This window comes from Tigriopus californicus, chromosome 4, assembly GCF_007210705.1.
Source record: "Tigriopus californicus strain San Diego chromosome 4, Tcal_SD_v2.1, whole genome shotgun sequence".
Classification (NCBI taxonomy): domain Eukaryota; kingdom Metazoa; phylum Arthropoda; class Copepoda; order Harpacticoida; family Harpacticidae; genus Tigriopus; species Tigriopus californicus.
In genome coordinates, this window is record NC_081443.1 from 5,792,072 (window position 1) to 5,819,389 (window position 27,318).

The following is a 27,318-nucleotide window of genomic DNA, read 5'->3' on the forward strand; positions in this document are numbered from 1 at the left end:
GTTGAAGAAATAGACAATGCGTGATGAAGAAACGAAAAAAACCCTATCAATTAAACGCACTCTTTCTCGGAACTTCCCCTTTTCCTGAGGTATAGTACCCGTAAATCCTCCAAATGAGTCCCAATGAAGAAATCCAATGGATTCGTGTTTCGGGGATGAGGGGGATTATAATTTCTTGGGCCAGAATCCATTGAAGCTCAACTTCAACTCCAGATACTTTGAGTGACGTCAGATGTGTGACTGGGAGCACCATCCTGATGCCACACAGTTCCCGGCGCTTTAGCGGCTGTTATGGGCTGAGGTGTCCTTTGCACCAAGAATCTGACTATACTGGGTGCCATCCAGGTTGCTCTTGATCCAGATCAGTGAAAGTCGAAATATTTTAAGTCTTTTTCATATTTTGGGCAATACCTGAAGTTGTCAATGGCATTATACGTGTTCTTAACCCTGTAAACGGTTCTCCTGGCGATGCTGAACTTGGTCGCCCACCCGGTATTACTCAAAAGATTTCCAAAAATATCCCCATCAGGCAAGTAAGGAGACATGCTCCCAATTCAGGTCTAAGATTAAGTATCTTAGAGCCCAACATAGAGATTTTCTTGAATGCAAATATTTTCTCCCTATTATTAAAGCGAGAAATATTCGTTTCCACTATTGTAAATATCCGATCTTTTTTTTTTGTTTGATCGGCCAAGACGGCAAATTTATATGACACATCCTGTACCAAACGAATAAAAATCATTCACGGGAAGCCCGGGCTGAATCTTGCCAAAAGCATGTCGAGACAAATGAGAGTACTTTTGGAAATCACAGACACCAGGGGCACAGTTTCATTGTGTAGGTAATGAGTTCATTGGCTGTTCATAAAACGATAACTTTAAAGGTTTTCAAATAATTCATTCAACAAAGTTACGTATTTCCGAATCCTTAAACCTTACGTCTATCCGGACATTTTGGCAAGCTCCGGTGCCAATAAACAAACGTGCCTGCCGGTGCCAGTGGTTCATAATTGGTACTTCAAACATGGTTTAACGAAATGACCTTTCCTCATGGTACCGTGAAACCAGGACTAGCTTCTCAAAAAATGTGTTCGAAGAGCCATATGTGCATCACTGCCACTGATACCAACAAACAAACGTACCTGCCCATGGAGGCCTCGACAGACTCCATGACCTGCCAAAGCTTACCTAAATATCCCCAATGTTGCCCTTAACCTTGCTTCCTAAAGGGTATGATGTGTCCAGCCGGTAGTTAACCCCTCGGAATAGCACTGGTGTGTACATGTATTGCATGCACATGCGTATATGTAGCACAGCCCTGCTTTCTCACTCTATCTCTCTCCTATTATAACCCTCCGTGTAAATTGGATAAAGGGTGTGTCCTTTGGGACATAACAAGCACTTACAATCTGAGGAATTCGTTTTTTAGTGTTTCTCTGATAACGCCCCTTTAAGGATTGGAAGGGGAGAAAGTCCCTTAAATTGTGCTTAAATGATTCAGGAAGCCACTGATGTCAAAAAGTGAGCTTTTCTTTCCACTTGGCATTTCTGCAACAAACTCACGTCTTGACAACCCAGATGGTGTTGAGGATTCAAGGTTTAAAATGATCAAGCCTATGGTATGAGTACCAAGGATTGAGCAGTGGTTGGAAAAATTCCTTGAGAATTGTGAGTGTATGTGTGCGTGCGTAAATAAATATTGCCAGGGTTCTAGAGCCGGATGAATAACAAGGCGTTTCAAGGTCGCACTTGCTTCTACAATAATCAAGTATTTCTCAAACAATTTCAGATGCTCTCATTGTTAAGGCGAAATATAAATGATCATGCAGCAATAGTTCAAAAATGATCTTGATCAAGTGGTTTGCTGTCCTTTTGGCCAGTATCTTGTCATACCCATGAATTCCGGCTCGGAAAACTAGAACCGGCCCGATCGTTTGGGGTCTTCACTGGATAATCTTATACAAAAGAGGAAGGAACGAAAGGCGAGTTCAAGTGAAATACACTAAAGTTGTGTTATATTTTACTGATCATTAACTATGGGTCAATTCCAACTTTCCAAGTTCTTCATCTTTGAACATTAGTGGATTTCGTAGGGGTTGGGGAGGGCCAACTCTGGTTTGTCGTAACCCAACTCCTCAGGGGTGGAAATTCCAAGCTCGTCCAATGTTGGCCGAATTTCCTAAAACAAGAATGTGCCATAGAGGAAAAGGAATTTCAGAATTGGATTCTTGGCTCATGAAGCCCAATTCTCTTGAATAATGTACCTGGAGCATGTAGGGCCAAATCTCGTCTTGCTTCGAGCCACACTTGAACTTGACCACCTCTAAGAATCTGGTGGTGAGGGAATAATCATTCACTCGGCGACAAGCTCGAAGCGCAGCCGCCACAATGGTGGGCTCAGGAACGAGATCCATTCGGGCTAAATCTTGCATAGCCTTTCGGATTTCCCAGCCGTCAATGTCCTTGCGGTTGAAGAAGGCTTCATAACGAGCATCAAACTCGGCGTCGGTTTCTTGAACCTTGGAACTCATAAAGCGAATACCTATTTGAATGAAAAAGAATGGCACCGATGAAATAATATTTTTTTTTTGAAACGCACATACATCAACGCAAACAGGTCTTGTTCTCTTAATTTTACAAGGATGCTTTTGTAGGTAAATCATAAATTTTCACGATTGGAATATCCCACATCGTCGCATGAATGCCAAAAGCTTAGGGTTAGAAAGTGAGATGAATAGGATGTGATTACGTCATACACTCTTAGCAATGGCCATTAATAGAGAATCTTTCGATGATCTCTCAACTACTTGGAGAGAAGGAAGAAATTTGAAGATCTTCTTCCAGAAATAGTCAATGTCACTTGATCGTGAGAAGCCACCTTAGACAGGGAATCTTGAAGACTAGGAGAGCATTATTCAGAGACCGGCGACAAGGGCCTCGAAGTAGATTCCGCTTCTTTCTTATTTTCTTACTTGCTTTCTATGTTCGACCTGCCACAAGCTCGCCAAATTAGACGCTGACTCGACAGGAGGCTTTAGGGAAAAATGGTTGTATAATACGCGAGTGCACGATTGGAAGACGGAACTAAAGAGCTCAAGCGGCGTCCGAATATTTTGATATGTGAAGATTAGGCTTGTCTTTTGTCTAATCCAACGGGCTCCACTAAGCACGCTCATGCTCTTGGGAAAACATTCAGTAGAATTGATGTATCATTATTCATGCCATTTTATCTCAACATTGAGATTGAAGAGTTGTTGGGGATCTTTACCATTTTAATACTCCTCCTTCCCCACCAACTAGTGAGTACCTCTGATAGTGACGCTACCATCATTGAATAGCCGACAGCCTTCACCTTGTTGCTTCTCTTGGAGAGCAACAATACACATAGCGACTCGCCAGTGGCTTGTCGCTCCATCTGTCAGACTGCCTGGCCTCCATCAACCAAGCGAAGAGCCTGAGCTGTAACAATCGACGAGAAAACGGGGCCTTCTGCCGGAGCAAGTTGCGCTCTCCAGGACCAACCGCACACTCACGTCCTTATCTCTCTCTGCCTCTCTCCTTGCTCGTCATACCGCGGGAAGGACTTTTTTCTCTTTGACTCAAGCTAGTGGGGCCATGGTTTTGGCTGAATTCTATTACTTTAGAGCTTCTCGAGGTAACTTGGAATGCACATGTATAAGGTGGCGTGACGAAAAGTTGGAAGATTTAACGTTTAAAATCGAGGAGAAAAAAAACCGATTTGGTGTTCGAAGATGACTCTCGAGTCTTTTAAGTTATCAACAACCAGTTTCATGGTGGAAGTCACTACGTACAAGAAGACTGGAACCGTGCCATGAGGAAGTGAACACATAACGTCAAGTCACTTTGTGCTGAACAATTACCCTTGTTCCATCCCGATAAGATACTCACTCGGGCAATATGTTCAATTCAAGTCAACATCCATATGCGAATAACCAGGATTGCCATCCCGAGCCGAATCAGCTTCAAGCTAACTACAATGGGATCAATCAAAATTTTCCCAATGAGCTATATGCATCGATCTCACAAGGATTCAACTCAATGACAAACCGGTGGCACCAAAATGAATCTCCAAGCATGCCCATGAAACAGGAGATTCGAGATCTTTACGGAACCCAAGTGACAAAAGATTTCAATTCAGATTGCTTTCAACTTCAAGGGCACCAGAAATGGACCTCGAGTCTATTTGGTCGATTGCCATCCAACACCTACGCTTCAAGTTGGAGCCAACAGTCACACCAACAGGAGCAAGATCAGCCTCAAGATCAGCCTCAACTTCACACTCACTATTCTCAACAGAAGCATCCCCAATGGAACAGCAAGCTCAACAAGAGTCTCCCTCTGAACAATGATCCGACCTCTACACCTTTATCGTCCATTTCCTCCTCATCGATGACATCGTCTAGCAACCGTGGAGAGATCTCTGTCCCTTCCTTCAATGACGAAAACATAATCTCAAGTGAAGATCTTTTCAAATCTACAAAGCTGGATAGGCCAGATCTGATTGGTCTACCATCGTCAACTGGTTTACATAATGCTTTGAAAGACCATAGATCTAAACCGAGTAGGGACTCCTCGGAATCAAACCCGTCTTCCTCGCCAAGGATATCTTCGCCAAAGACGCAAGCAATTTATTCTTCTGAAATCGATTCAGACTCTCTTGGATCAGAACTGCATTTCTCCAAGGCTAATTTGGCCTTGGCCACGGTTCCAGGCATGGACTTCAACCCAGAGTCCAGGGTCTTTTCTCAAGACGAGCTCAGACCTCAACCCATCATTCGCAAACGGAAAAAGGTGAGAAGGCAATCCGACATACTCAATTGAGATAAGATTACAATCGGCTAGGGACCTGTTAATATATTACTAGCCATCTCTCTGGGTTAGTTTTCACGTTATTTTTTCTTCAAGAAACATTTTATTCTTGATTATCATTAATATTCTTTCAGCATTTCGTGTCCGATGAAAATAAGGATGATAAGTATTGGTCACGTCGGATCAAAAACAACATCGCGGCCAGACGTTCCCGAGAAGCTCGGAGGCTCAAAGAAAATCAGATAGCATTACGAGCAGCGTTCTTGGAAAGCGAGAACAAGAACCTTCGTCAAAAATTTCAAGTCGCTTTACACGATAATTTTGAAATCGAAAAAGAAGTCAGTGACTTGACGGACCAATTAAAGAAGTTTGAAACATAACTTGTTGAAGCATTGTTGCAGTCCTTGGAAATTGATTCATGTCACTCTCTGGTTGTTGTCTATACTTGATTGTTGAATTTGTGTAAAGATTAAAGATGTTTGTCCAATTCGTCCAATATATCAACCAATCGAACAATGAAAAACAAGCTAGTGTAGTACACTCCTTCGATTAAAATACAAAATCGATATATTGCCTCTACGTATTTCAAACGAGAGAGAGAGAAAAAAAAGAGAATATTGCTTTCTTTTCAGAGGGAGTGGAATCAAAATGTCAGGCTAAGGGACGATACAATTCATTCAGAAAGTTTCGTTACAGATCGGGGACATTCATGGATATATTTAGAATAATCATTTTAAGAGGAACAAATGTTTATTCCCTCGCACTAATGAATCCTCCGTCAACATCGCTGGGATCCTCATAACTTGGGTTAAGCAGGATGTAATCAAAAATGTTCTGTAATGAAACGCCTAGAGAGTAGATAAGCCAAAGGATGTATGTACAAATCACCCAATTGGTAATGAGTCTCATCACCATTGTAAGAGGCTCTTTCGGTCAAAATATAAAGCTAGACATTGATTGAAACTATCGACTTCAAATTCAAAAGTAACACTAAGCGACCCTGAAGAAAGTCCGTTACAGTTCCATTTGCTTTCTCTGACCCAGGCTGAACAATTCCCGAAATGGTATTGTTGCATAAATATTAGTTTTTTGGTACCAATACGCAACATTTTACGTATCCTTCTTAAAGACCGGAAGTTGTACGTCAATTAGAAGAGAGAATAGAGACGGTTCGAGTTTAAGACGGGAGACGAGACGTCGTCGATTATTTGATCATTTGAGAACGGGCGGAATAAATTATTCCTATTGTACTCCAATGTTCGGTAACTCCAACAATGAAGCCAACTTTGGTGGTAAGCTAAGCCATCATCGGCCTTGGTACAGGCTCAAGTTTTTTCCAACTTACGCATATGAAATGAGAGCAGCAAAGCTTCGATTGAGACCTGCAAGAGCAGAGTAGGAACTTCGAAGGCACTTTCGGAGATTCGTACTTGACAAGAGAATTTCACTTTTAATCGTCAAACATTGGTCTGAGCTCGACGGACCTTGCTGACAACGAAATTTAAAATAAAATCCAGAAAGCGCCTTTCCATTGAAAGCATTCTCAGCTTCCGATAATCTTGGCAGCTAGGTATGGCATTGAATAGAAGCAAGGTGTTTGAAATTGAAAAGATCTAAACTGCCAGGACTTGGTTGCTTATTAGAAAGCCTTTTCAACGTCAGCTTGTATTCGTTAGATGTCGATTACCCTAGGACCCGTCTGAAGAACAAAAGTGAGCGCGCTCCTTACATTCTTTCCAACAGGTTTTGATAGCTGCATGCATGAACACCGAAAAATAGACAAAGTAAATGGCTACTGACAATGCAAAGAGAATATAAAAATGAAAAGGATGACAAGAATGAATAGTTGACATTATGCGGATTAATGCCTGGGATAAAATTCAACCTCATCATGAATAATCCCGAAGCAATCTCCCCGAGGAAGAGACTCTTGAACCAATTTCAAACCTATGCCAAAGCACAACCAAGTAGCATTGTTTCAAGGGTCCTCCCTAAACGCAAGGCGGCATCATTAGGAGTGGCATGGGTTGATTATTCCTGATGTTCCGAAGTCAGAGAGCACAGGTCGATAGCTGTGTCCTAAATGAAGGTCATCCACATTGAAGGAGATGGACACTCGGCGTCAAAAGTGTCATTGTCGAAACTGAGATTGAACTAGTTCGTTACAAAAAAGGCGCTTGTATGACTTCATAGACACCCATGGGCGAATCGGCGACCTTGGTAATACGGGTCAGAAGTTCAGAAATATCGAGAGTCAGGCTTTAAAAACAGGATCCTCTAAATTATACAAAGCTGGAATTAAGGTACCCCTACAACTTTTTCTTAAAAAATAAATGTCATTCATTGTAAGACTCTTTTTCGAATTACAATTTTGCTCGATGTAACCTCGTTTGAAAGAGCAAAAATTCAATGCACATACGCAAAAGACGCATACCGTCTGTCCTACTCACGGTGGTAGAAAATCCTAGCTTAGTGCTTAGTTCGATGGGCTCGCCAAAGACAGATATCTGCATTAATCTGCGCCGAGAGGTCATAGGATCAATTTAAGATAAAGCTGGACAATCTGGGCAATCCAAACAACTTTTTCACGAATAAAATGTCATGCAGTGGTTCTATGTTCCCGCTGCATTCGAATTTTCTATTGGTCCGTGTCTTTCAGCGAGTCAAAAAACTGAGTAATCCTATAATGAAGTACAAAAAAGGTCAAAAAAAGGATATAGGGTTATCCCTGATTGAAGGAATCTTCGTTCTTAAGTGTGCATGATTGGTATACTTGTGCTCACCTGATGACACGTTTCAATGCACTTGATGGGCAATATTTGCCAACAGTGATCAAGCTATTGATTGCTTCAATAATTTGAATTTGAAATGCTTTCTTAATCGTTCAACGCTTAAGTAACTGAGCCCAGTTTTTCAAAGCCAAGGAGTGGATCTTAGATTGAGAAAAGGCCGTACTATTCTACATACGTTGGATCTTTCCTCGATCTAAGATTCACTCCTTGGCTTTAAAAAACTGGGCTCTGGTTCGAGACCATGCGATTCAAATCAGGTCTTGCTTTTTGTTTTGTCTTGTTAAATGTATCTCGTCGAATTCTTCGGCTCAATGTTTAAACGTCTTTGATGAAGTCCTGACGCGAAAGTTTTGTAGTTTCACTTTCCGATAAAATTGATAGCTAATAATTTTCTTTGTATGAACTAGTTTTCAAATACGTATGTAAAATGTAAAGAGATCATCAGACGTCTTATTTGAAGACAGCTCTTGTGAAAATAAAATGGTGTTTGTGCCACAAATAGCGGCAATTCTGTAGTGGAAGTAAAACCTTCTGAAATAGACGAAGTAGTGCTAGCTCATTGTATCAAAGAGTAGAAGTGTTTGCACGGCAATTTTGCAAAACTGAGGTTTGTGACTTCTCTTTGATCAAGGTTTTCTTGCGTTTTCATCGAATAATGAACTGAATAACAACCACATTGTTCGTGCTGGGTTTCATCAAAACTCGACGATTTCGAGCTGGGCTGACCTAGAGCCCAAACCCAGCTCGAGGTGGTTTGGGCCAAATGCGTTTCAGCAGTCCGATCTGGGTTGAGCCCTGGGCTAGCCCAGACGTCAAAATGATGTCGAGTTTCGAGCTGGGTACCAGCCCATTACACCTCTAGTAGAAACGTAGATCTCTTCAATTAACGGTAGGTCACTTTTATATCATTTACATGCAAAGTCGATCGTTTCAAAGTTATGTTGTCAAAAGCTTAGGCAGCTGACCAAGAGCAGGGGGAAAATTCAAATTTTATGTAGTGTTTACTACATAACTTTGAACATGTCTCCTGAGTTCCCTAAGCATAGGTTTAGGCTCAAACTTGGCTGAGTTCATCTTTTCCACGAGATTTTGTGGTCGTATGAAGCGCTTATTTGGAATAAGATGAGCGGTTTAGGAGATACAATATTTTTGCTTCCGTTTGCAGTCTATATCTCTAGATGTCCGTGTCCAACCCAAGCACCTCATAGCCAAAAAAGTATGATGCTAGTCTCAATACCAATTCGTACTAACAAGATGGAAGAAAAGCCAAAGGGCTATGACGCGCTAAGGAACCATGAGCCCGTCTCCTCTCGTTTCCCAAGAGTTGCTACTTGTCCCATGCATTGCTACATGTCAAAGCTGATGCTCCATCTCCATCTTAGAATATCGATTTTGAAAAATTTCCTCCCGGTGAGTGTGCGTTTTCTTCGTTGTGAGGCCTTGATGAGAATGTATGGACCTCCGATGGGCCCTGAGCAGTTTCACAGGAGCGCTGACGAAATAGATCTAACTGATTTTTTGTGTGCTTTCAACAAGTTCTCCCATCAACCTATCACGCTCTTGATTAAATTAGACATGGACCAAGGATGATGAAATACGCCGAGAAGGCCGTAGCACTCTTCTGACTCACTTATCAAACATCTGGCAAAATAAGGATATGGAGACGGCAAGTGATCACCTTGCCCAATAATTGAAAAATTCAAACGACATTACGCTACGTTATGTATGATCGATATTTTGGCTCCAATTAAAGGAAATGAAATCTAAAACTCGCTACCTCGCATTCTTATTGATATCAGGCTTTATGTAACCCATTTCTATGAGCAACCCATCAAAAGTACGCTCTTTGAACGCTAGATAGTTGTATAAACTAGTTGTTTTGACGTTATTTCTGAGTGTTTTGTCACTCTAATGATGTGAATTAGGAATTACTTCTTGTTAGCATCACTATAATGATGTGAATTAGGAATTATTTCTTGTTAGCATCACTATCACCGATGAATATCTGGCTGAAGTGGATTATTATGGTCACAATGGCGTGTCTGCATGGACAAATCAACAAATACTTGAATGTTCCTACGATATTTGAAGTCGAAGGGGACCTAACAAATTCTAAACACGTCACGCATTATCTTTCAATAAAGTTTTGAAACAGAAGTCCATCAAAATGAAGGTTTGTCATTGGGATAACAACTGACCTTCCGAACAGCGAGAAGTAGCTTATTTCATTAAACCGAACACTTCCCACTGATCCTCATTTCTTGAAAAGGTTACCAAAAGTGCCCAGCACTTCAATAGGACTCGGCTCTCACCGTTATTACTATGTCGTCCTAAAACGTAAATAACGGCAAAATTTTGCTTGAGCAAGCTCATCCCATTACACCACTGCCTAGGATGGCACCGTGTACTCGCATTTCAACCTTTCTCCTTTTCGTTTCTAGACTTCCATTCATGTCGACAAGAACACCCATAGCCCACCCCCGTTCTCCACCTTATCCATGGATGGCTTTGGTCAATTGAGCCCACCAAACATGGGGCGGGACCCCGACGGTATTGAGCAGTTAGATTTCCGGCTGAACTTCCCATGGCCCGCTGTCAGCTGACTTCATACGATTTCGGTATGTATCGTATATGCCACGGTCACAGCTGACAAGGGGCGGGCCGGGGGGACCATAACACGTGGCCGACCTTACCTGCGGCGGTTTGCATTTGGGGTCGGACCCCTCGGATGAGGGCATTTCGAGTCCAGAGAGCCATCTTCATGGATGAGGACGCCATGTTGTTGATCAGTCGAGCACGAGCACCACAATAAGACAGCCTACGAGGGACGTCTCTTGGATGGCTCAGTGGGTCGGTGGGTCGGTGGGTGCTTCAGATGGATAGCTGCTGGCATGGATGCCTCCAGTCTGGCGGCTAACACTCGAAGAGCCAGAACAACTTGGAACACAATCAGCAGTAGTCAGCGTAGAAAGCAGAAGCAGTACATCGAGCTATATGCCCACTCAGCGTGACCATTAATTCAGACCTGTGGGAAAGGAGCCGTCGGATTAGGGGCAATATGAAGGATGTGGTCAATAGTTTCAAGTCTTTTTCCGATATTTATCCGTAAAATTGTTATTGTGGACGTTATTCTATTTTATTGACTTTTCATTCATCCCAAAGCTGTTCTGAGAAAACCAACTTAAAGGCTAAAACATGCCGCGCTGATAGTCAGCTGACAATCATGGACAAGGCCCTGATCATGGAGTTGCTTTCGGTGAAACAATGGGATTTTCAGACTAGGCTTTCTCGGAAGGCATTTGTCGTTCCTCAATTAAAGGAACGAATTACAGTTACAGTTACTTTGGTCAAAAATAGTAATTCGTTACACAACCGTTACTCGAAATAAAAATGTAATGGCGTGACTCGTTACAATTACTTTTATTCAAATTTTAGATTACCAATATTTTATGGGTTTTGCCCAATCAACACCACTTTTCTCTAAAAAAAATTGTGTTTTTGGCACCATTTTTAGTTAAATAGCCTTGGCATTATAATGCCTTGAAGAGTCCAGACCAGCTGGGACACTGGATGGGATTATGATTGTTGAAGGTTTGTGAAACAATGTCGCAATAGTCATGATGGAAAACCAGTACTGGACATTGTGAAGTCGGTAAAGCTTCCCTGTGAGAAGTCTTTGCCTTAAGTTGTGGAAATAGAAATTTGATGCATCTTAGTCAAGATAAGGACAGATTTTCCTTTCTTGACAATTGCACTGAATCAGCTCTTCAGTCCAACGGAATTTGATTGACAAGATGTAAACAATAAAGTAGCAAAAACAATTTCAGATTAAAAAACCAAGGTCACCCTCAGCGTAGTTAAGAACCACTACTACACTAATGCCAGCGCTGCCAATAGGGACGCCAATACGCCAAATTTATCAGAGGGATAAGATCTTGGCCATGATTTCATGACCCTGTCCGGACCTGAACCGATCCACTGTTAACAAAATTATTAATCGTTTTCCCCTAATTCTCAACTAACATCAAAAACCTGGCCCATCATGGCAATACCTTTCGGTCCCGAACTGATGGCTGAAAAGTTGTTAATTTGAGCCTCCCTGATTCTGGAGGTAAAACCGTCAGCCAACCTTCAAGTTCAAAACAAGAGCGGATGTGTAGGTGACTCTCTCTGTTTCTCTCTGTCTCTCTCGGCCGTCAGTCTCGTTCATGTAGCTTGGTTCAGAAAAAAGTTTGGGTTGCCCAGTTTGATTGATCCATTTATCCGCACATCCGGATATTGATCGGATTGATGGCCTCGTTTAACCGAGATGCTCGCGCTCTGTTCTTGGATCGGAAACTGTCGCGATTTGGCGGCTCCTTGGCTCTGGTCACGCGATTGGCCCGCCGATTGTTCCAGAAATGTCCCGAGCTATGGCAGGCCTTGGAGCAGGACCACCTGGAGCGCACCCCCCCGGCCGAGCGCGTGTACGTGGCCCAGCAATTTATCCAGCGCACCATCCTGTCCATCTTGGACGGGAGCGCCCCGTTGGGCGACGCTTCGACCAGCCTGGGCTTGCCCACCAAATTGGAATCCTACTTGTCCTTCATGGACTTGGCTTGGGTCACGCTCAAGAGTGACGATGAGCTCCGTGGGTCCGGTCCGTCGAGCGGCGGGCCGCGAATCCAATGGCACGTCTTTGTCCTGCGAGACCATGCGGTGAGTCCAGCCTAGATATACAAATAGATGGGATCCATATTACATCCCGATCCCGATGATGATGCCCTTCATGAAACACGTCATGAAACAGCAATTGACAGGCTCATTGATCGCATTAGAACTGTAGTATTGATGGCCCCTTAGGCGTAAGTTCCGACCCATATTGATTTGGTGGTTGTTTAAACGTGCCATGAAAGTTGCCACAAGGAGGGCAAAATTTTAAACGAAAAATGCAGATTTTTTGTGTTTTCGTGGTTTACTTTTTAAGTGGAATCATAAGCCAAATAATGAAAGAGCAAAAAATTGCAAGCAGCCACATTACACATGTACGTGAAAAAGGGTACACGTGCCTTCTTTTGGAGCACTCAATTATATTGCATCATTACTGCGATTTTTATCATGCGCCTGGAATGGAAGCCAAAACGCAAAGGGGAAAGTGCGCTAGGTTTAAAAAGCCACCTTCCAACACCCCCAAGTAAGCCACAGCAAAAATCACAAAACCAGAGTACTTTGTGACCTGAGGTTGACAATTTACACTTTCAAAGATTTGGTGATTCTATTATATTCGTACCGCCAATGGAGAAAAAAAGGTCATGGGGGGGGCCGTTTGAGTAGTCTTAAGAGGGTGGGACTAGTGAAACTCGTAACGCGTTCTTGCTTTTTTTTAGCACTCTATGGCCTTAATCATGAGTATTATATTGTGGAATCAAAACTTAGGCGGGCGCTTATGTTCACATTTCATTTAAAAAAATCCATTATTTGCCTGACCATTTTCTGTGCTTCCAGTACTTAACCATACAAAACTCGTTAAATCGACGGAACTAAGTACTGAAATGAGTTGAGTTTTGCCGCTTGAGATAGTACGAGGCAGAGACGAGCTTCAAACTGGAAATTTGGTGGGGATTTGGCTGGTGGGCAAGTAATTGATATTTTTTGAGTGAAATATGTGCCAGATGTCTATGTGTTGATTCACATCGATATAACGTTCTCTTCATATGCCGTTGGTGTTATGAAAGTAACCTATAAATTAGCCTCAAAGTGTCGCCCTGATTTTCTTCTTACGTCAAACACGAATTTCCTCGTGGCTCAAACCTAACTTCTTGTGTTACGCCATCAACCACTGAAAATTTCCAGTGGTCTATGGTTACGCTGAGATCGGCTGAAACTAATGTCTACCAAGTTTAATCCCATCAGTTCTCATTAGCCATGATGATGGAAAAAAATCCATCAAGAGTATTAGATCATGTGTACTTATTGTCAGTCTAGGGAAACGACCTGATGAGGAATGTTACAAAAAATGGTCCTCGGATGTAAAATTAAAGAACAGTTCCACGCATAATTAACGCCGAGTAATAAGTAGCAAATGGGGAAGTATCAGTCTTTCATTCAAAAATGACCCACGAGCTTGCCGCTAACAGTCGATCGATATTTGCGTTACTCCTTGTTTCCATACTGGTCTGATCGTTCTGTTTTCAGCCTCCGGTGGAGTTCTTGTTCCACAAAATGCGGCGACGTCTCAAGCAAAAATTGCCCGAATCGCGTTTATCCTCCGTTCAGGTGGACCAGGACTTTGGTGAGGGTCAAGCAGAACCGCGTAGGATCTTCTTTCGTGTCACCTCCGTGAAAAAGACCAGGTCCCTGAAGAAGGATGAAGAGCATCTGCTTAAGAAACCGGCTATTTTCTTCGCCTACTACCCTAGCGAGCCCTATTTCTATTGTGATAAACCCATTTTCGACGAATTCCTCGGCGAGGTTGGTATTACTGAACTAGATATTGAAAAATGCCGCATTCATAACCCTGTCCTAATTCATGTCCTTTGATTTAGGCTTTGAGTGAATGTTTATTTAGTTCAGGCTTCGATCCTTTGCCGTTGTCCGGTCCTCATTTGGACAGTCTGCGCCAGCTTCGACTTCATCGTGATGGAAAATTACCACCCGTTAATGTTGGCCGGCGACCGTTATACAACGCGCCCAATCCCTTCAATATTTTGGCGACTGAGCCGAATGAAACCGAAGAGGAATTAGAATTTGCCTCCACCTCGTTGCCTGCGTTGAGTCGATTGACCTTGAAAGGCTCGTCCAAGTTTACAGTAAGTGTCTGATCTTGACCATTACTAAAGAAGGTGATTAGAACCATAAATGTGTATTATATGTTCAATTCTACATTAAGGTCACTTTCCGTTTTAAATCAGCGACGTCATTTTCAGAATTTATTGCAGTCCACGGTTTAATAAGCTATTTCCTGAAAAAACGGCTTGCTTTAACAGGTCAAATACGCTAATCTAGATATCAATAATCTATGTTGCTGAATAAAAGTTGCGTATCACACCATTTCAAAACTACTGCCTTTTTCATTTTTTTTTTTTGCAATTGTTACTTTTGAAATAGTGATCAAGTATAAACTTCTTACTAAACAAGCAGTACATAGTTATTCCTGAGTGGCTGCCGAGAGCCAGTGTTTGTTGTAGGGGAGCGTAACACCTAGGACAATCATCTTGAGCGCTTCAATGTTCACATACTACATCTTACCGAAACTTTTATTGACATGTTAGTAGTGAATGGGAGGGGGATAGCTGGTCCTGGCACAGCTAGATCGGCCTGGCGCCTGCCTTACTATTTGTTCGGTCTCACACTCGTCTTGGTCGTAGTTTCAATTCCACAGGAAAAATGTGAGACATAAAGAGATGAAGTGCAACCTGCCTTTTTTTGCAAATTGCAATCCAGTGATGCACTGATTGGTGACTGTTTGTTTTATGGGGTCAGAGAGTGCTACTAGACTTGACCCGAAAAAACGATCTCAGTTGTAGTGGATAGGAAGTTTGTATCGGAGGCAGATTGGTTACATCATTAGCATTTGATAATAATGTTGACAATAATCTATGTGAAACACTGTAAAAGATACTTTTCATAAATGTTTAAATATTCAATGATAAGGAAACACGAATAGGTTTTAATCCGTTGAATGATACGATTGATGTATTAATAACAAGTGCGGTATCATTTTACAGGAGAGCAAAGCCATTCAGGACTTCCACAACGGTCGTTTACCACTACAGATGAAGAATTTGGACTTTGAAATGGTAGCAAGTGGTCCGGACGTGCTTAAAGGCCTGAACACCATGATCAACAGTTGTAGGGTCTCATATTTTGGCCCACTCCTTCCTAAATGGGTCCAAGAGGTCGGAAATCGCGGCCGAAATGTCATCCACATCAATGAAAAAGAAAACGGCGACACTGGCAATTCAACAGCGACCCAAAACTCTAAAAAATGAGCATGATTTAGGGAAGACTCAAATTGGAGACAAGAATTGCCATAAGTTTGACGCAAGGAAGTTAACGTTTCCTATTCTATTGGTGCAATAACAATCTCATTTCTAATGTGAATACTTACCGCGTTTTTTTTAAAGTTCAAGTCCCACACTTACGACAAAGCCCGATCGCTTTCGTACCCGCAATCCGAAAGTCGCGATTGAAGATTGTGTAAACAACCGGATTAATCATGGAGTTGGCATAGGACAACCATTGGAATACTGTCGATAACGTGCTCAAAGCGGATGTGAATTCGCAAAACTGAGGAAAGCATCAAAGATGAAATAATCGTGTATCGCTACGTTGAAGTCATCTTCAGTTACCTCGAGAGGTAAACAGATGGGTAGAACAGAAAACAAAACCCAAAAGGGCAGCCAGCAAATCAAGAATGCTACAACTAGCACCCCCATTTGAACTAGCACTTTCCGCTCCCTTTGTGCGATGATTTTTGAGTTGCACGTGCTCTGCATTGAGATCTTGTTGCCTCGATTAAACCTAAGAACAGAAAGAAATAAACCCAAACATCCAATGTACAGATTAGATATCTCACGGGAGATTTTGATCACTCCTGGCGTGGTCTTGGTTATTGTCATCTTGGGAGAGCTGAATGGAGCTTGTCGCTGTTGAATTGTTCCCGTGAATCATGGTTGCAGGAAGGCTCAACTGAAACGTCATGAACACAGATTAATGTTCCGTCCAATTGGGGAGGAATTGGGCGGAAATTGGGCTCAATCAATAGATAATACCGTATTCCCGATGCGTTGAAGTGTGTTCCTGAATGACATGATGGGCGTGACAATTTCAAAATCCCCTCTACTGCCCACGGTCTCCATTTCGAATCCTTGCCTCATTCGACTCTTTTTCTGTTTCATCTTCTTGCGTAACTCGAAGAATATCTTTCCGTAGGCCAGAATGAGAATTGTGAGAGGAATGTAAAACGCGCCTAGTGCAGAATAAATCAAGAACCAAGGTTTTTGGGTGTGTCTACAGTAATCATAGTCAATGGACTCCTCAGGAAACACGATTGGTGGCACACACAATGACAGGCTAAGTATCCAGACGATGACGAGACCAATCAGTGCTGATACCCATGAAAGGTTCATGTATTTTATGGGGAAAACCACCGCCTGTAATATAAATTTGGACAGCCTTGGACATGTGAGCTCAAGAAAGTTCAATTGAAGATTTCACAACCCTGCAAATCATACCAGGAAGTGAATTTTAACTTGTTTTTTTTCCTCTTTGTTAGGATATTGATCGCATTACCTTGTGTCTTGATTTTATTCAAGCCAAGACTAATGCAAACATCCAGACAGACATAATTGATTTTGAGGTTTTCCATCATCGAGCGACATAAGAGGGTCCCTCTCCAATGCAGGAACTAGTTTAGCATCTTGAGGGTCAGATCTAATATTTGGCCGGTCTGTTTCTTTAAAGGAATATGTTGTTCATTGAGGTTGTTAATATATAATAAGAAAGAGGTTTTTGAAAAGAGCTCAGATGTCCTACTCCTCTTGTACCTTCTCCTCATAGGTTTACTCACCCTCCACGAAAGATGAATTTTGTCCAGAATCGGGATTTTTAAGGTTAGTCAAAAATTTGAAAGATCTAGTATTCCTTCAAACGATAATCAGCCCGTAATAGGGCTTTATTTGAACCTGCATCACCTGATTTCCAAAAAGGACAACACAGAGATCAAGGTTTGAGAAAAGCTAGGTATTGAAAAGATGTCTCGTTCATTTACTTGACAGAAATTTGGCTTCGACCAGGCGTGTTAGATGAAGAGATCTAGACTTGGTTGGTTTCAATTTAGTTTAAAGCGATAGAGTACGCCCTGACAATCCCATTTTTCACTTGGAAGTGGAGCCCGGTAAAGAAAACAGTTGGACTTCGTTGTTCTAACTAGCCTGGATTCTCGAAGGCTTGAAGGTGCTCTCAAGACTCAAGTTAAGTCTCTGAGGTCACTACAATTGACCCTAAAACATGGGTTGGGACAAAGTTCATGAATGCTTTTGAAAAACGTACAGTATCAGATATCTTTTGTACCTTCGCTTAATTCTGTACAGTCCCAACCTTTCTAGCCTCTCCCAATACGAGAGCTCTGCTGGATATGCTCAACGTACTTTCCATTATTTTGGAAGACTACCCAATCCTTCTTGGAAGAAACTTGCTCAATACTTTTACAGAATATTTTTTATAGAAAAAAGAGGATCAAGAACCTGTGAGGATCTCATCAAGAACTGAAATGTTACACCATGAGGGCCAGGAGGAGTTTTTCCTTGTATAGGATTTCATTTTGTTTCAAAATATGAACCTGATCTTGAAACTTGTGTTGTATCGACTTCAGTTCCAGAAAAAGCATATGTATTCAGCTTAGAGTGTAGCTGATCTTCGTTACATATATGCATTTTTGGGAAAAATGAATGCAAAAACTGACAATATATTTGAAATCCAAGTTTTCGTTGGTTAAACTACCAAAGCACTTAAAGAGCCATTATGAGTTCCCATCATTTTCCCCCATTCATAACTTATTTTCATGTTTTCGCAACTTGTTTTGGCTGAGTTTCATAACAAAGACAAACTATTTTGACGGAAATCATGAACTAAATTTTCTGAGCGCTGCTGATAAAAATTGAACGCTTTTAAACTCTTTGAGAAATATATATTATGTCTATAACAAACAATCATAGAAAAGACAATCATGAACATCAAGATAATCAACAAAACAACCAAATTTTTATTCATAAACAGGAAAATAAGAGACAAACCTGCTCAAAAACCCATTTGAACCAAAAGAAGAACGGGTCAATTTACGTATCGTTCTGCAATGAAACTTGTAATTGCAGAATAGGCAAGAATAGGTTGAAAAGGCGGTAAATGACTAATAAGCTTATTCGGTAACCAAGAATTAACACCCAGCAATTTTGTTTTCATTCATCCATTTGAAGAGCAACAACCACTTATTAACGATTAAATTGATAGGTTAACCATGAATTCACACCCCAATGTAACATCCTAACATTTGAAAAAATATGATCATAACAAAAATTTCCTCGTGTTTTCGTAATGTTTGGTTGCATTGAGTACAGAATAGCGTTGAGTTGAAGTATGAACATGAAGGATTGATCATTGACCCGCACTGGCAAATAACGGTTCAGTCTTAAGATGAAAAATACCGCTGATGTACAGTGCTATATCAAATGAAATTGCGTGGTTCGTATTGGACTTACCGCTAGGCGATCGATGGCTATGATGACAAGAGTCCAAATAGAAGCGGTGCTAGCCAAAGTGTCGCTTACTACCCACAATGCACAGACCCAATTGCCATGTTTCCACTTTTGATCAGTTTCATGGTAATCAATGTTTAGAGGCATCACAATCACACCCACCATTAAATCCGTAACGGCTGTTAAGCAAGTGAGTGATCCATTGCTTTCTGTGTTGCACTTGCTCTCAGAAGTCCATTAATATGGATAGTACTCTCAAAGTGGGCCTTTACCGGTTTATCAAAGTTATCGTTGGTCTTGGCTGTACCAAAGATGAAAGACAGAAATTAATGTGAAGGATGTGTGTGCAAACGTTACGAAACTGAGAAACAATGGATCACCTAATGACAATATGAACAGGTTTGAGCGCACTCTGCGAATAGGAGGGTGAAACAAAAACGTAGAGAGAACCCAAATGTTTCCCAGAATGGTGAATGAAGTAACTAAACACTGGGAAAAGGTTGTCCACGACATTTCAAGTACGGCCTGTCAAGGCAGCACTGTTTTTGTCGATCAGTTTTAAAGTTTGGCAAAGTGATCTCCAAACGAGTTCCTCCTCACTCTATCGTACTCGTATTTGCAAGTTGCAAATGCAATTTCAGAAATGGACAACTTAAAAAAAATCTATTTAGCGACAATACGTCCAAAATACTACTCCATGTCTCTTGTATGGGGACGTTTAGGTAAGCTCTGGCAGGTTCGTTTGTTTGTTTGTACCAGTGTCAGTGATGCATGTTTCGGGCTTCAAACACGTTTTTGAGAAACTGACCCTTCTTTCATATTGCTATAGGAGAAAAGGTCAGCTTCGTTAACATCAGTTTGAAACGCCAATTTTGCATCATTGGTACTGGCAGCCAAGTGTGTTTGCTGGTACCAACGCTTGCCTAAATGTCCGAATATGTACTTGTATATTGAAGACACTCCACAATTCAATGAAACTCAACAATGAGCTACACATTTGAAGGGGAATATTGATCTCGTATATTCACTTCGAACGTGGTAAATCGGTGAAGAATGCCAAAGTCCTAACAGCAATTCTCAACGCGTGCACTGTCTGTTCCATGTCGAGTGGAACACTGAAGAGTTGATCCAAACGAACAGAGCTCGAGAAAAGACGGAAAAGGACGGACTCATAAAGCTCCGAGAGATATTGGAGCTAGGGCAGCCTAACGCTGAAGGAACAGTTGGAGTGAAATGAGGTGTTTATCTTTGTATCAAATCCAGATCTCTCACCACCATCATGAACTGACGTGATGAAAAACTCCGATCAAACATACCGAAATATATCTGGCAAATAATCAAATCCAAAGAGAAACGGATCTGGTTAGTTAATAGTTTCACGGAATAATGGTTTAAGAACGCTTTCAATATTTACTATCATACCCAATCATCACTTTTTGACGAGCCTAACTAAATTTAAGGGCAACGTAGAAAGATCACTCTCTTCTCTGAAAAAGATAGTAAGAAATTTATTGAAATTAGTTCAATACATATAAAAAAGAGGGCAATTACATTCTCCTCGAAAAACAATATGATCAATTGGAATATAATGTTTTCCAACATTGAATGGACCAAGAACTTCGATGATGCGTTTGATAGCCATATGCTTAGCTAATCCTCCACATCAGATTAGATTATTCTCGGACAGAGCTCTCTCGAGTTATCTCGTCACTTGATACCTGTTCCGTGACAGGTTGAAACGAAAAGCTTGATTGATATGTGTTGCTGTTGTTTCCACAAGCACCAATAACCAAGGTGTTCTTTTGTTCGGTCACCAATAAATAATGGAATGGCCTTAGCTAGTTAGCCTTTCCAAGAGGCCATAATTATCTTTAAATTTGGTCTCATGGAATTTCCACTGGACATTTCTCCATAAGTATGTTTGAACGGCTATTGTAAAAAATCTTCAATTATCATATTGTCATGTAATAAAGTACATGGTGTTTATAATTTTTGGTTTCGTGTTCGCTCAAAGATTAAGTCACTTATTGAGAGAAGAAACATGAAACAAATTTTGGGACAATAAATTTCTTTACTACCTCAAACTTGGATAGTAAGATAGTAAATTATTTAGACATCAAAAATGACGGCTCCAGCTCAATTCTCCTTCGCAGAATCAAAGGAAGAACATACAGTCTTAATTTGAGGCCAGTTCAAGATTTGACAAGACCATGATGACCTTCGCAGGAAATGCGGCCTGGAATCAGAAACAACTGCTCACTTGATTTGTAGATATCCATCCCTCATGGAAACAAGAGTTCAGCACTAGAGAGGAACTCGGGATGATACTTGACAACATTGAACCTAAGGAAAACGCACAATTTGCCAGAGGAGGAAATGTCTAGATGGATTGGTTAAACGGAAGCCAAAAAATTTGCTTCCCTATCATGAATGAAGCTCTTTATCCAATTGAGAACCTTGCCTTGGAACCCAATGTCATGAAGTCTATTCAACCAAAAAGGACATGATCTACTTTATCAAAGGCCTTGGCAAAATCAAGATAGGCCACATCAACTGACTTGTGTCTCTATAGTCCTTTAATGACCTGCTCTACAGGGTGTGGAAGCAAATCCCGGATTTTTTAGATGCAATTCATGGCTGACCTTGAGGTTTCAGAGAGATTATAATCAAGCTCCGAAATAATCAGCTGAATCTCAGCTTTGCTTTTTTGCGGGTTTGCTTTTTGGAGTCTCAAACAATGGGGGAGGAGTTGCTATGGTCGTTAAAAAATGAACTCTGAGATGACAACTCGGCAGCTTGCATACACTAGCAACGATGGGAAAAATTGATCGAATTTCTACCACTTTCTGCCACAAGCGGCAGAAAATGGCAGAACGTGGCAAAAAAATGGCATAAATTGTTGGAAGGTGGTCAAAAATGGCCGCCAGTGTTTAGAATGGCCAATCTTGATTCTAAAAAATGTCAAAGACAAGAAGGATCATATGGGTTGGATATTTTTTTCAAGCGTCCTTTGCTAAAAAGCATATTGATGTAGCATTGGCTGAAATGGAAAATGTTCCTCAAAGATTGATATTTATACTGTTTGATGGTTAATTGAATTGATAACAGTATCCATAAACCACTTGCAGTATCCAAGCCTAACCACAACAATTAGTTTTTTTTCAGTCATCAAAATGGGTATTGAGAACGATATAACTTTTTTAAATGCAATCGTCGTCATTTTGACTTTAAAAAGCTTAGATCAAATGGCATCCCTGACTCGAATCGATTGCGGTGGCAAAATTCAAACTCGACCACACTCCAATGACGTTTAGTGGTTGTTTCTCACATTCAATGCAAAATACCCATCCCAACGTGTCCAAACTACATACAGGTAGAATTAAAAATTAACGGAGGTGATCGTAAATACGAGAAAAAGATGATTTAGAATGATACAAAGAATTCTATTTTTTGCCATTTTTGGCCACTTATTTTGGACCAATTTCTGCCAGTTGGTAGAAAATGGCTTTTAATAATTTCTCATCCCTGTACATATAGAGGTTGCTTTGGTTGCCTTTTGTGCAAGACATAGCGTATTGTAACTCTAGAAGATTTTCTTGGTTGAAAATAAAAATGTTGCGGGTTTGAATTGACAGAAACTGTTTATCTATTAAGTTAGTTTTATGATAAACTAAGCGTTGGGAATTGATCTAGGAGGGCAAGTAGGTGTGTGCAAAATTGTAAGATCCATTCATCTGACCCCCACAAGAAAAGGACTTAAGCAATAATGGTTCAACGCAATAGTTTAGCTGGGCTGGTTTGGAAAGGGCTTAACCAAGCCAGGCAACTAAAAGAGAGAAGTGGTCGGTGACGCCAGAGGTTGCTTGCATCTAGCTTGGTGGCACGAGTTGAAATTTATAGCACTAGTGAGAGGGTGTTTTTTTAGTTCTTACTGCCAAGGAATGCCAAGTCAGCCTCACAATTTCAACGAGAAGTCTACACATATATAGTCTTAGGGCTCAACCAATCTCTAAACACACAAACAGAGCCCAAATGTAAGTATAAATCCATGTTGCATTCATACTGGTGCGACAAAGCAAAAACGAAAATGGACTCCATGATTAATAAAAGCATCCCACACTAACACTTGTTTCCTAAACATCATTTAAATCCAAAATTGTATTATCTAACCTGCATGGACATTAATTAATCATTCAATAATTGGAGGCAAACTGCCAAATCGGCCCCAGACAGGTCCATGAAAGATGATTAGAGACTTGTGCCCTGAACAAGCGCGCCCAATCGTCTTTCCTCTAACGCCTCTATGAATAACGCTAGAGTATGTAAAGCAGCCTGACGGCTGTCATCTCAAAGTTCACTTTTTAACGACCATAGAGCAGTTGCACAAAAGGCAGAGGGTGTTGGATTTGTTAAATGTGGATGTGGCCATTCCAGACATCGTAAAGATCGTGGGGGTGTCCAAGACCATTGTTTACGGCATCAGGAAGGCCAAAGCCATGGGGAAAGTGCCCAACAAAAGCCAGGATTGGGTGGACACAATATCAAACAAAAACCAGAGTTTTTGAAGTCTCTGGAGAAGAAGATCCGTGAGTATCCAACGGTTTGCATGCGTCACCTTGCCACCAGCTTGAAGGTCGACAAGGGCACCAGTCGGAGGGCCGTGCATGTCGATTTGGGCATGGCCAGCTGTGCAAGGGCCCCCAGGCATCTTATGACTAAAGAAAGACTTGGAAGAAAAAAGACTGAGGTACCACATCTTGCCATGGATCAAGTCCAATTATCCAGAGGGAGACTATGTGACGGCGCCCCCATCCCACAACTCCATCCGGTGCCAAAAGTTCTGCCCAGAGCACATGGCCAAGTTCTTGAGCAAGGATTTCTGGCCTCCATCATCCCCGGACCTCAACCCCCTGAAATTTTTGTTTGGAGTGTCATGCAGAAGGGAGTCATCACAACCCCCCACAACAGTGTTGACTCCCTCAAGGCCTTCATCATCAAGTCTTGGAACAAGATGTTGGAGGATCACCTCTGCATTGCCTGTGCCAGTTTCCGGCGCTGTGTAGAGGCAGTCATTGGTTCTAAGGGTAGACGCTTTGAATGAATTTTGTCAACCACAGTAAGAGCAACAACTTTTGGTAAAAAAAACAAATTTGCTGGCAAGGATGAACTCATGGATATCAAGAATTTCAATAAGTTTAAACTTCATTCTCAAACGCCTTCGCAATATCCAAAGTGAGAGAACTCGGCCTATAGTTACTGCTGTGGCGACCCTGCTCATGCTCGCCTCTCATCGCTCCTTCCTAGTCACGTTCTTTGTATAAATAGCTAGGACAATAGCTGGATGAGTAAACCAGTCAACTACCATCTACCCACTCGTCAAGTTGGCGGACCAACGTGGTCCGCCACACTACTCTCTTTAAAAATTGGAACAACGTGAGCTAACTTTAGTGAAGATGTAACTTGCCCTGATCCAAGATGCAACGCATCAAGTACGAGAAAACAGGAGCAAGAACCAGTGAGAATCAGTTCTCATCACAAATTGAGATGCCACACCATCAGTACCAGGAGAACTTGAAAGCCTCATTAGAAAATGAAGCTGTTTCTAAACTCATTGGGGGTGAAAATCTGATCTCCAAGCATGTTAGCCATAATGGCTAACCCAACAACCTCAAAAGGCCCAACAGGGTGCTTCATCTTTCTCTTAGAGTTCGCATAAGAAAAGAAAGGCTTCGGATTCGACCTGACGGGCTGAACCACCTTACTCTCAGATTGGAATTGGTCATTTTCAATACAGGCCTTAATTTTACCCCGAACTACGTCCAACTTTTTGGGGATTCGAAGTGCTCTTCAGCCTTTTTGCCAGTTTGGAACTCTTTTTGAACAAAGTCTTCCTATATTTTGGAATTTTTGTCCGTGTTGGCTTTTTTAGAAATCAGACAATGTACTTTCAAATATAGTCCCTTTACGGGCCTCTCTTTTTAAGGACCAAGCTCACAAGATCTTGGACCATGCTATCCAACCGCAAAAAAACGTATTAACAAAGTTACTTTCTGTTGGAGGCAAAGCATAACCTAATGGGGATGGTTGGTTTTGGGAATTGGGTTGGGCAGCTACATGAGAATAGGAACTTGTTTTGGGAAAAGGGGATCGACAAAGAATATTAGGAATGAGGGTTTTTAAAGGAATGAGTGTAGAATGGGTATTTAAGAAGAGGGTATTGGGATAGAGAATGGGAGGTAGGAAGCTAAACGGGTTAAGGAAGTCTTGTACACGCTTCATGACTGGCTGTATTTCTGACTAGTACACATTTATATACATGATTAGAATTAACATTTACATTGCGAGAGCATGAGCACCATGCGCAATCATGAAAAACACATCTCCCTCACACACAGGGGGAGAGAGGTCCATCTAGGGATTCACAGGCTATCCAGGAACACGGGCCATCCAGGAACACGGGCCAACCGGACGGATCACGGTGTAAAATCAACTTAATAGATAAATGGTTTCTGTGGATTCAAACCTGCAATATTTTTTATTCCAACCAAGAAAATTTTCAAGAGTTTCAATGCGCTATATCAAGCACGAAAGGCAAACAATGCAACCTCCAGTGTATGCAAGCTGCCAAGTATGCCAGCTTTCAGCGACATCACATGGGGTGTAGCGATAACTTGCACCTCCTGACCTTCCATTTTTGCCCAAATACACCAATTATCTCAAGAAAGACTTGCAGCTACCAAAATCAAGTATGAAAATTGGGGAATTTAGGCATTACTTTTATCTCCAAGTCTCCATGGGCGTTGCCCGTTCATGAGGTAATAAAAGCTGAAGCTAAAAGCTTTTGTTTTGGAAATAATTCATCCTCTGACACCCATTCCGAAGTTCCTTGCTCTTCCAGGTTGTGCAATGCCTGGGAAACTCCAAATGGATGTTCTCATAGGTGAACCATCCAAAGACAGAGGTCAAAAATGCTTCAATGGCCCACACTGTTGGTCGCTTGGGATAGTAGTACAGTCACAGGGGGTTCTGAACAAAAGTAAGTGAACAATGGTTCACCTTTGAGAACATCAATTTGGAGTTCCCCAGGAGAAGTGAAATTGATGGTATTCAAATGATTGAAATAATTCTTATTGAAATGGATAGGCCTCACAGATGTCCTCAGGGGTGTCAGAGGATGAATTATTTCCAAAAGATGGGTGTTTCACCTATTACCTGGAAACCCATCCTGTGTTCAAGGAGAGCACCACTACAAAATGCAGAGTGGTAATGAACGCAGCAAGTAAGGATAAGCATTCGCAGAAATCCCGCAATGACATGGTCTATGCTGATCCGAATCTCCTTCCCTACATAGCCAAACTTCAATTACGTTTCTGATTCAAGAAGATTGCCATTATTGCGTACATCACAAAAATGTTTCTTTTGATTGCTTTGCATACAGATCAAGCGCTCTATCTCTGGAGAGATTTCAATGTGGATCTGGAATTCAAAGTATTTCAAATGGTGGCCGTCACTTTTGGGGTAAAATCTTCCCCCTTCCAAACAATTTTGTGTCTTTTACGGGCGGCAGAAATCTTTAAAGATATTTATCCCAAAGCAGCAGAGGAAAAACGCAACAATTTGTACGTGGACGATCTATCCACTACTGCTGATAGCGAAGAAGAAGCACGAGTTCTTCTCCATGGAGTGATAACAGTTTTAGCTCTTGAAGGGTTCACCTCTCACAAGGTTGCAAGTAACCGCGTTGGGGTTCTTGATGGTTTAGGTCTTGATCGATGTTTACAAGAATCAACAATAACCACATTGGGTCTTCAATGGGCGCAATCCGAGATTCTATTGAGTTCAACTTCGTTAAAAAACTAATTTAAAAGATCTCCGGTCAAGTTGTGTCTAAAAGACTAGCATGTATGTCCCACTGGGACTTATCACGCCATTTTCCTTAAGGGCAGCATCCATATGCAGCAACTGTGGAGTTCGAACCTTGATTGGGACGATCCTCTTCCAAACGACATGCTCAGAGTGTGGGAAGGCTGAATCAACCAGGTTCCAGTTTCAAAAAATCATACCGTGCCTCATTGGATCAATTGGAGAGATCATGCTATGGCCTTCATAGCCTCGTTCAGAGATGCTTCAAAGCATGCTTATGGTGCGGCAATATATTTTGTAATCCAATTAGAACATGGGAATGTCCATTTGACTCTGGTCTTTAGCAAAAGCCGGTCAGCTCCTCTCCATGAAGAACTTTCTTGTGCCCGGTTAGAATTATTAGGAGCCTTGTGCGCCGCTTGAGCCCGTAATTATGGTGCAACGGCTTTGAAGATTCCTGAGGATCGCTGTTACTTTTTTACCAATTCACTTCTGAATTAACTTCGCATCCAACAAGGACCTCAAAAATGGCGTCAGTGAGTGGGAAATCGAATCAAAGCCATAATTGAGATTTCATGGTCCAGCCAGTGGCGATTTTGT

General features: G+C 41.6%; 4 protein-coding genes across 5 annotated transcripts; 2 read left to right on the forward strand and 2 right to left on the reverse strand.

Moving 5' to 3' along the window:
* Positions 1–1,986: 1,986 nt before the first annotated feature.
* On the reverse strand, positions 1,987–10,473 carry LOC131879930 (cytochrome c oxidase subunit 5A, mitochondrial-like). Its single transcript, XM_059226424.1, has 3 exons — positions 10,315–10,473; positions 2,264–2,541; positions 1,987–2,178 (listed from the first exon to the last, which is right to left on the reverse strand). The coding sequence occupies exons 1-3, from the start codon at positions 10,397–10,399 to the stop codon at positions 2,077–2,079; spliced, it is 465 nt and encodes a 154-aa protein (XP_059082407.1). The 5' UTR covers positions 10,400–10,473; the 3' UTR covers positions 1,987–2,076.
* On the forward strand, positions 3,358–5,368 carry LOC131879926 (thyrotroph embryonic factor-like). The gene is made up of 2 exons (XM_059226418.1): positions 3,358–4,811; positions 4,964–5,368. The coding sequence occupies exons 1-2, from the start codon at positions 3,918–3,920 to the stop codon at positions 5,207–5,209; spliced, it is 1,140 nt and encodes a 379-aa protein (XP_059082401.1). The 5' UTR covers positions 3,358–3,917; the 3' UTR covers positions 5,210–5,368.
* A 1,255-nt stretch (positions 10,474–11,728) lies between the features above and the next one.
* LOC131879925 (uncharacterized) lies at positions 11,729–15,703 on the forward strand. Its single transcript, XM_059226417.1, has 4 exons — positions 11,729–12,319; positions 13,796–14,071; positions 14,146–14,409; positions 15,328–15,703. The coding sequence occupies exons 1-4, from the start codon at positions 11,912–11,914 to the stop codon at positions 15,589–15,591; spliced, it is 1,212 nt and encodes a 403-aa protein (XP_059082400.1). The 5' UTR covers positions 11,729–11,911; the 3' UTR covers positions 15,592–15,703.
* Positions 15,264–19,993, reverse strand: LOC131879927 (5-hydroxytryptamine receptor 1D-like). Of its 2 annotated transcripts, none has more exons than XM_059226419.1 (7): positions 19,236–19,993; positions 18,859–19,034; positions 16,375–16,755; positions 16,179–16,291; positions 15,952–16,123; positions 15,711–15,889; positions 15,264–15,580 (listed from the first exon to the last, which is right to left on the reverse strand). In XM_059226419.1, exons 1-6 carry the CDS (start codon positions 19,366–19,368, stop codon positions 15,728–15,730), a joined length of 1,137 nt encoding a protein of 378 aa, XP_059082402.1. In that variant the 5' UTR covers positions 19,369–19,993; the 3' UTR covers positions 15,264–15,580; positions 15,711–15,727. The 2 variants fall into 2 exon arrangements, with proteins under 2 accessions (XP_059082402.1, XP_059082404.1); XM_059226421.1 differs by having other exon boundaries at positions 18,859–19,156.
* Between the last annotated feature and the right edge of the window lie 7,325 nt (positions 19,994–27,318).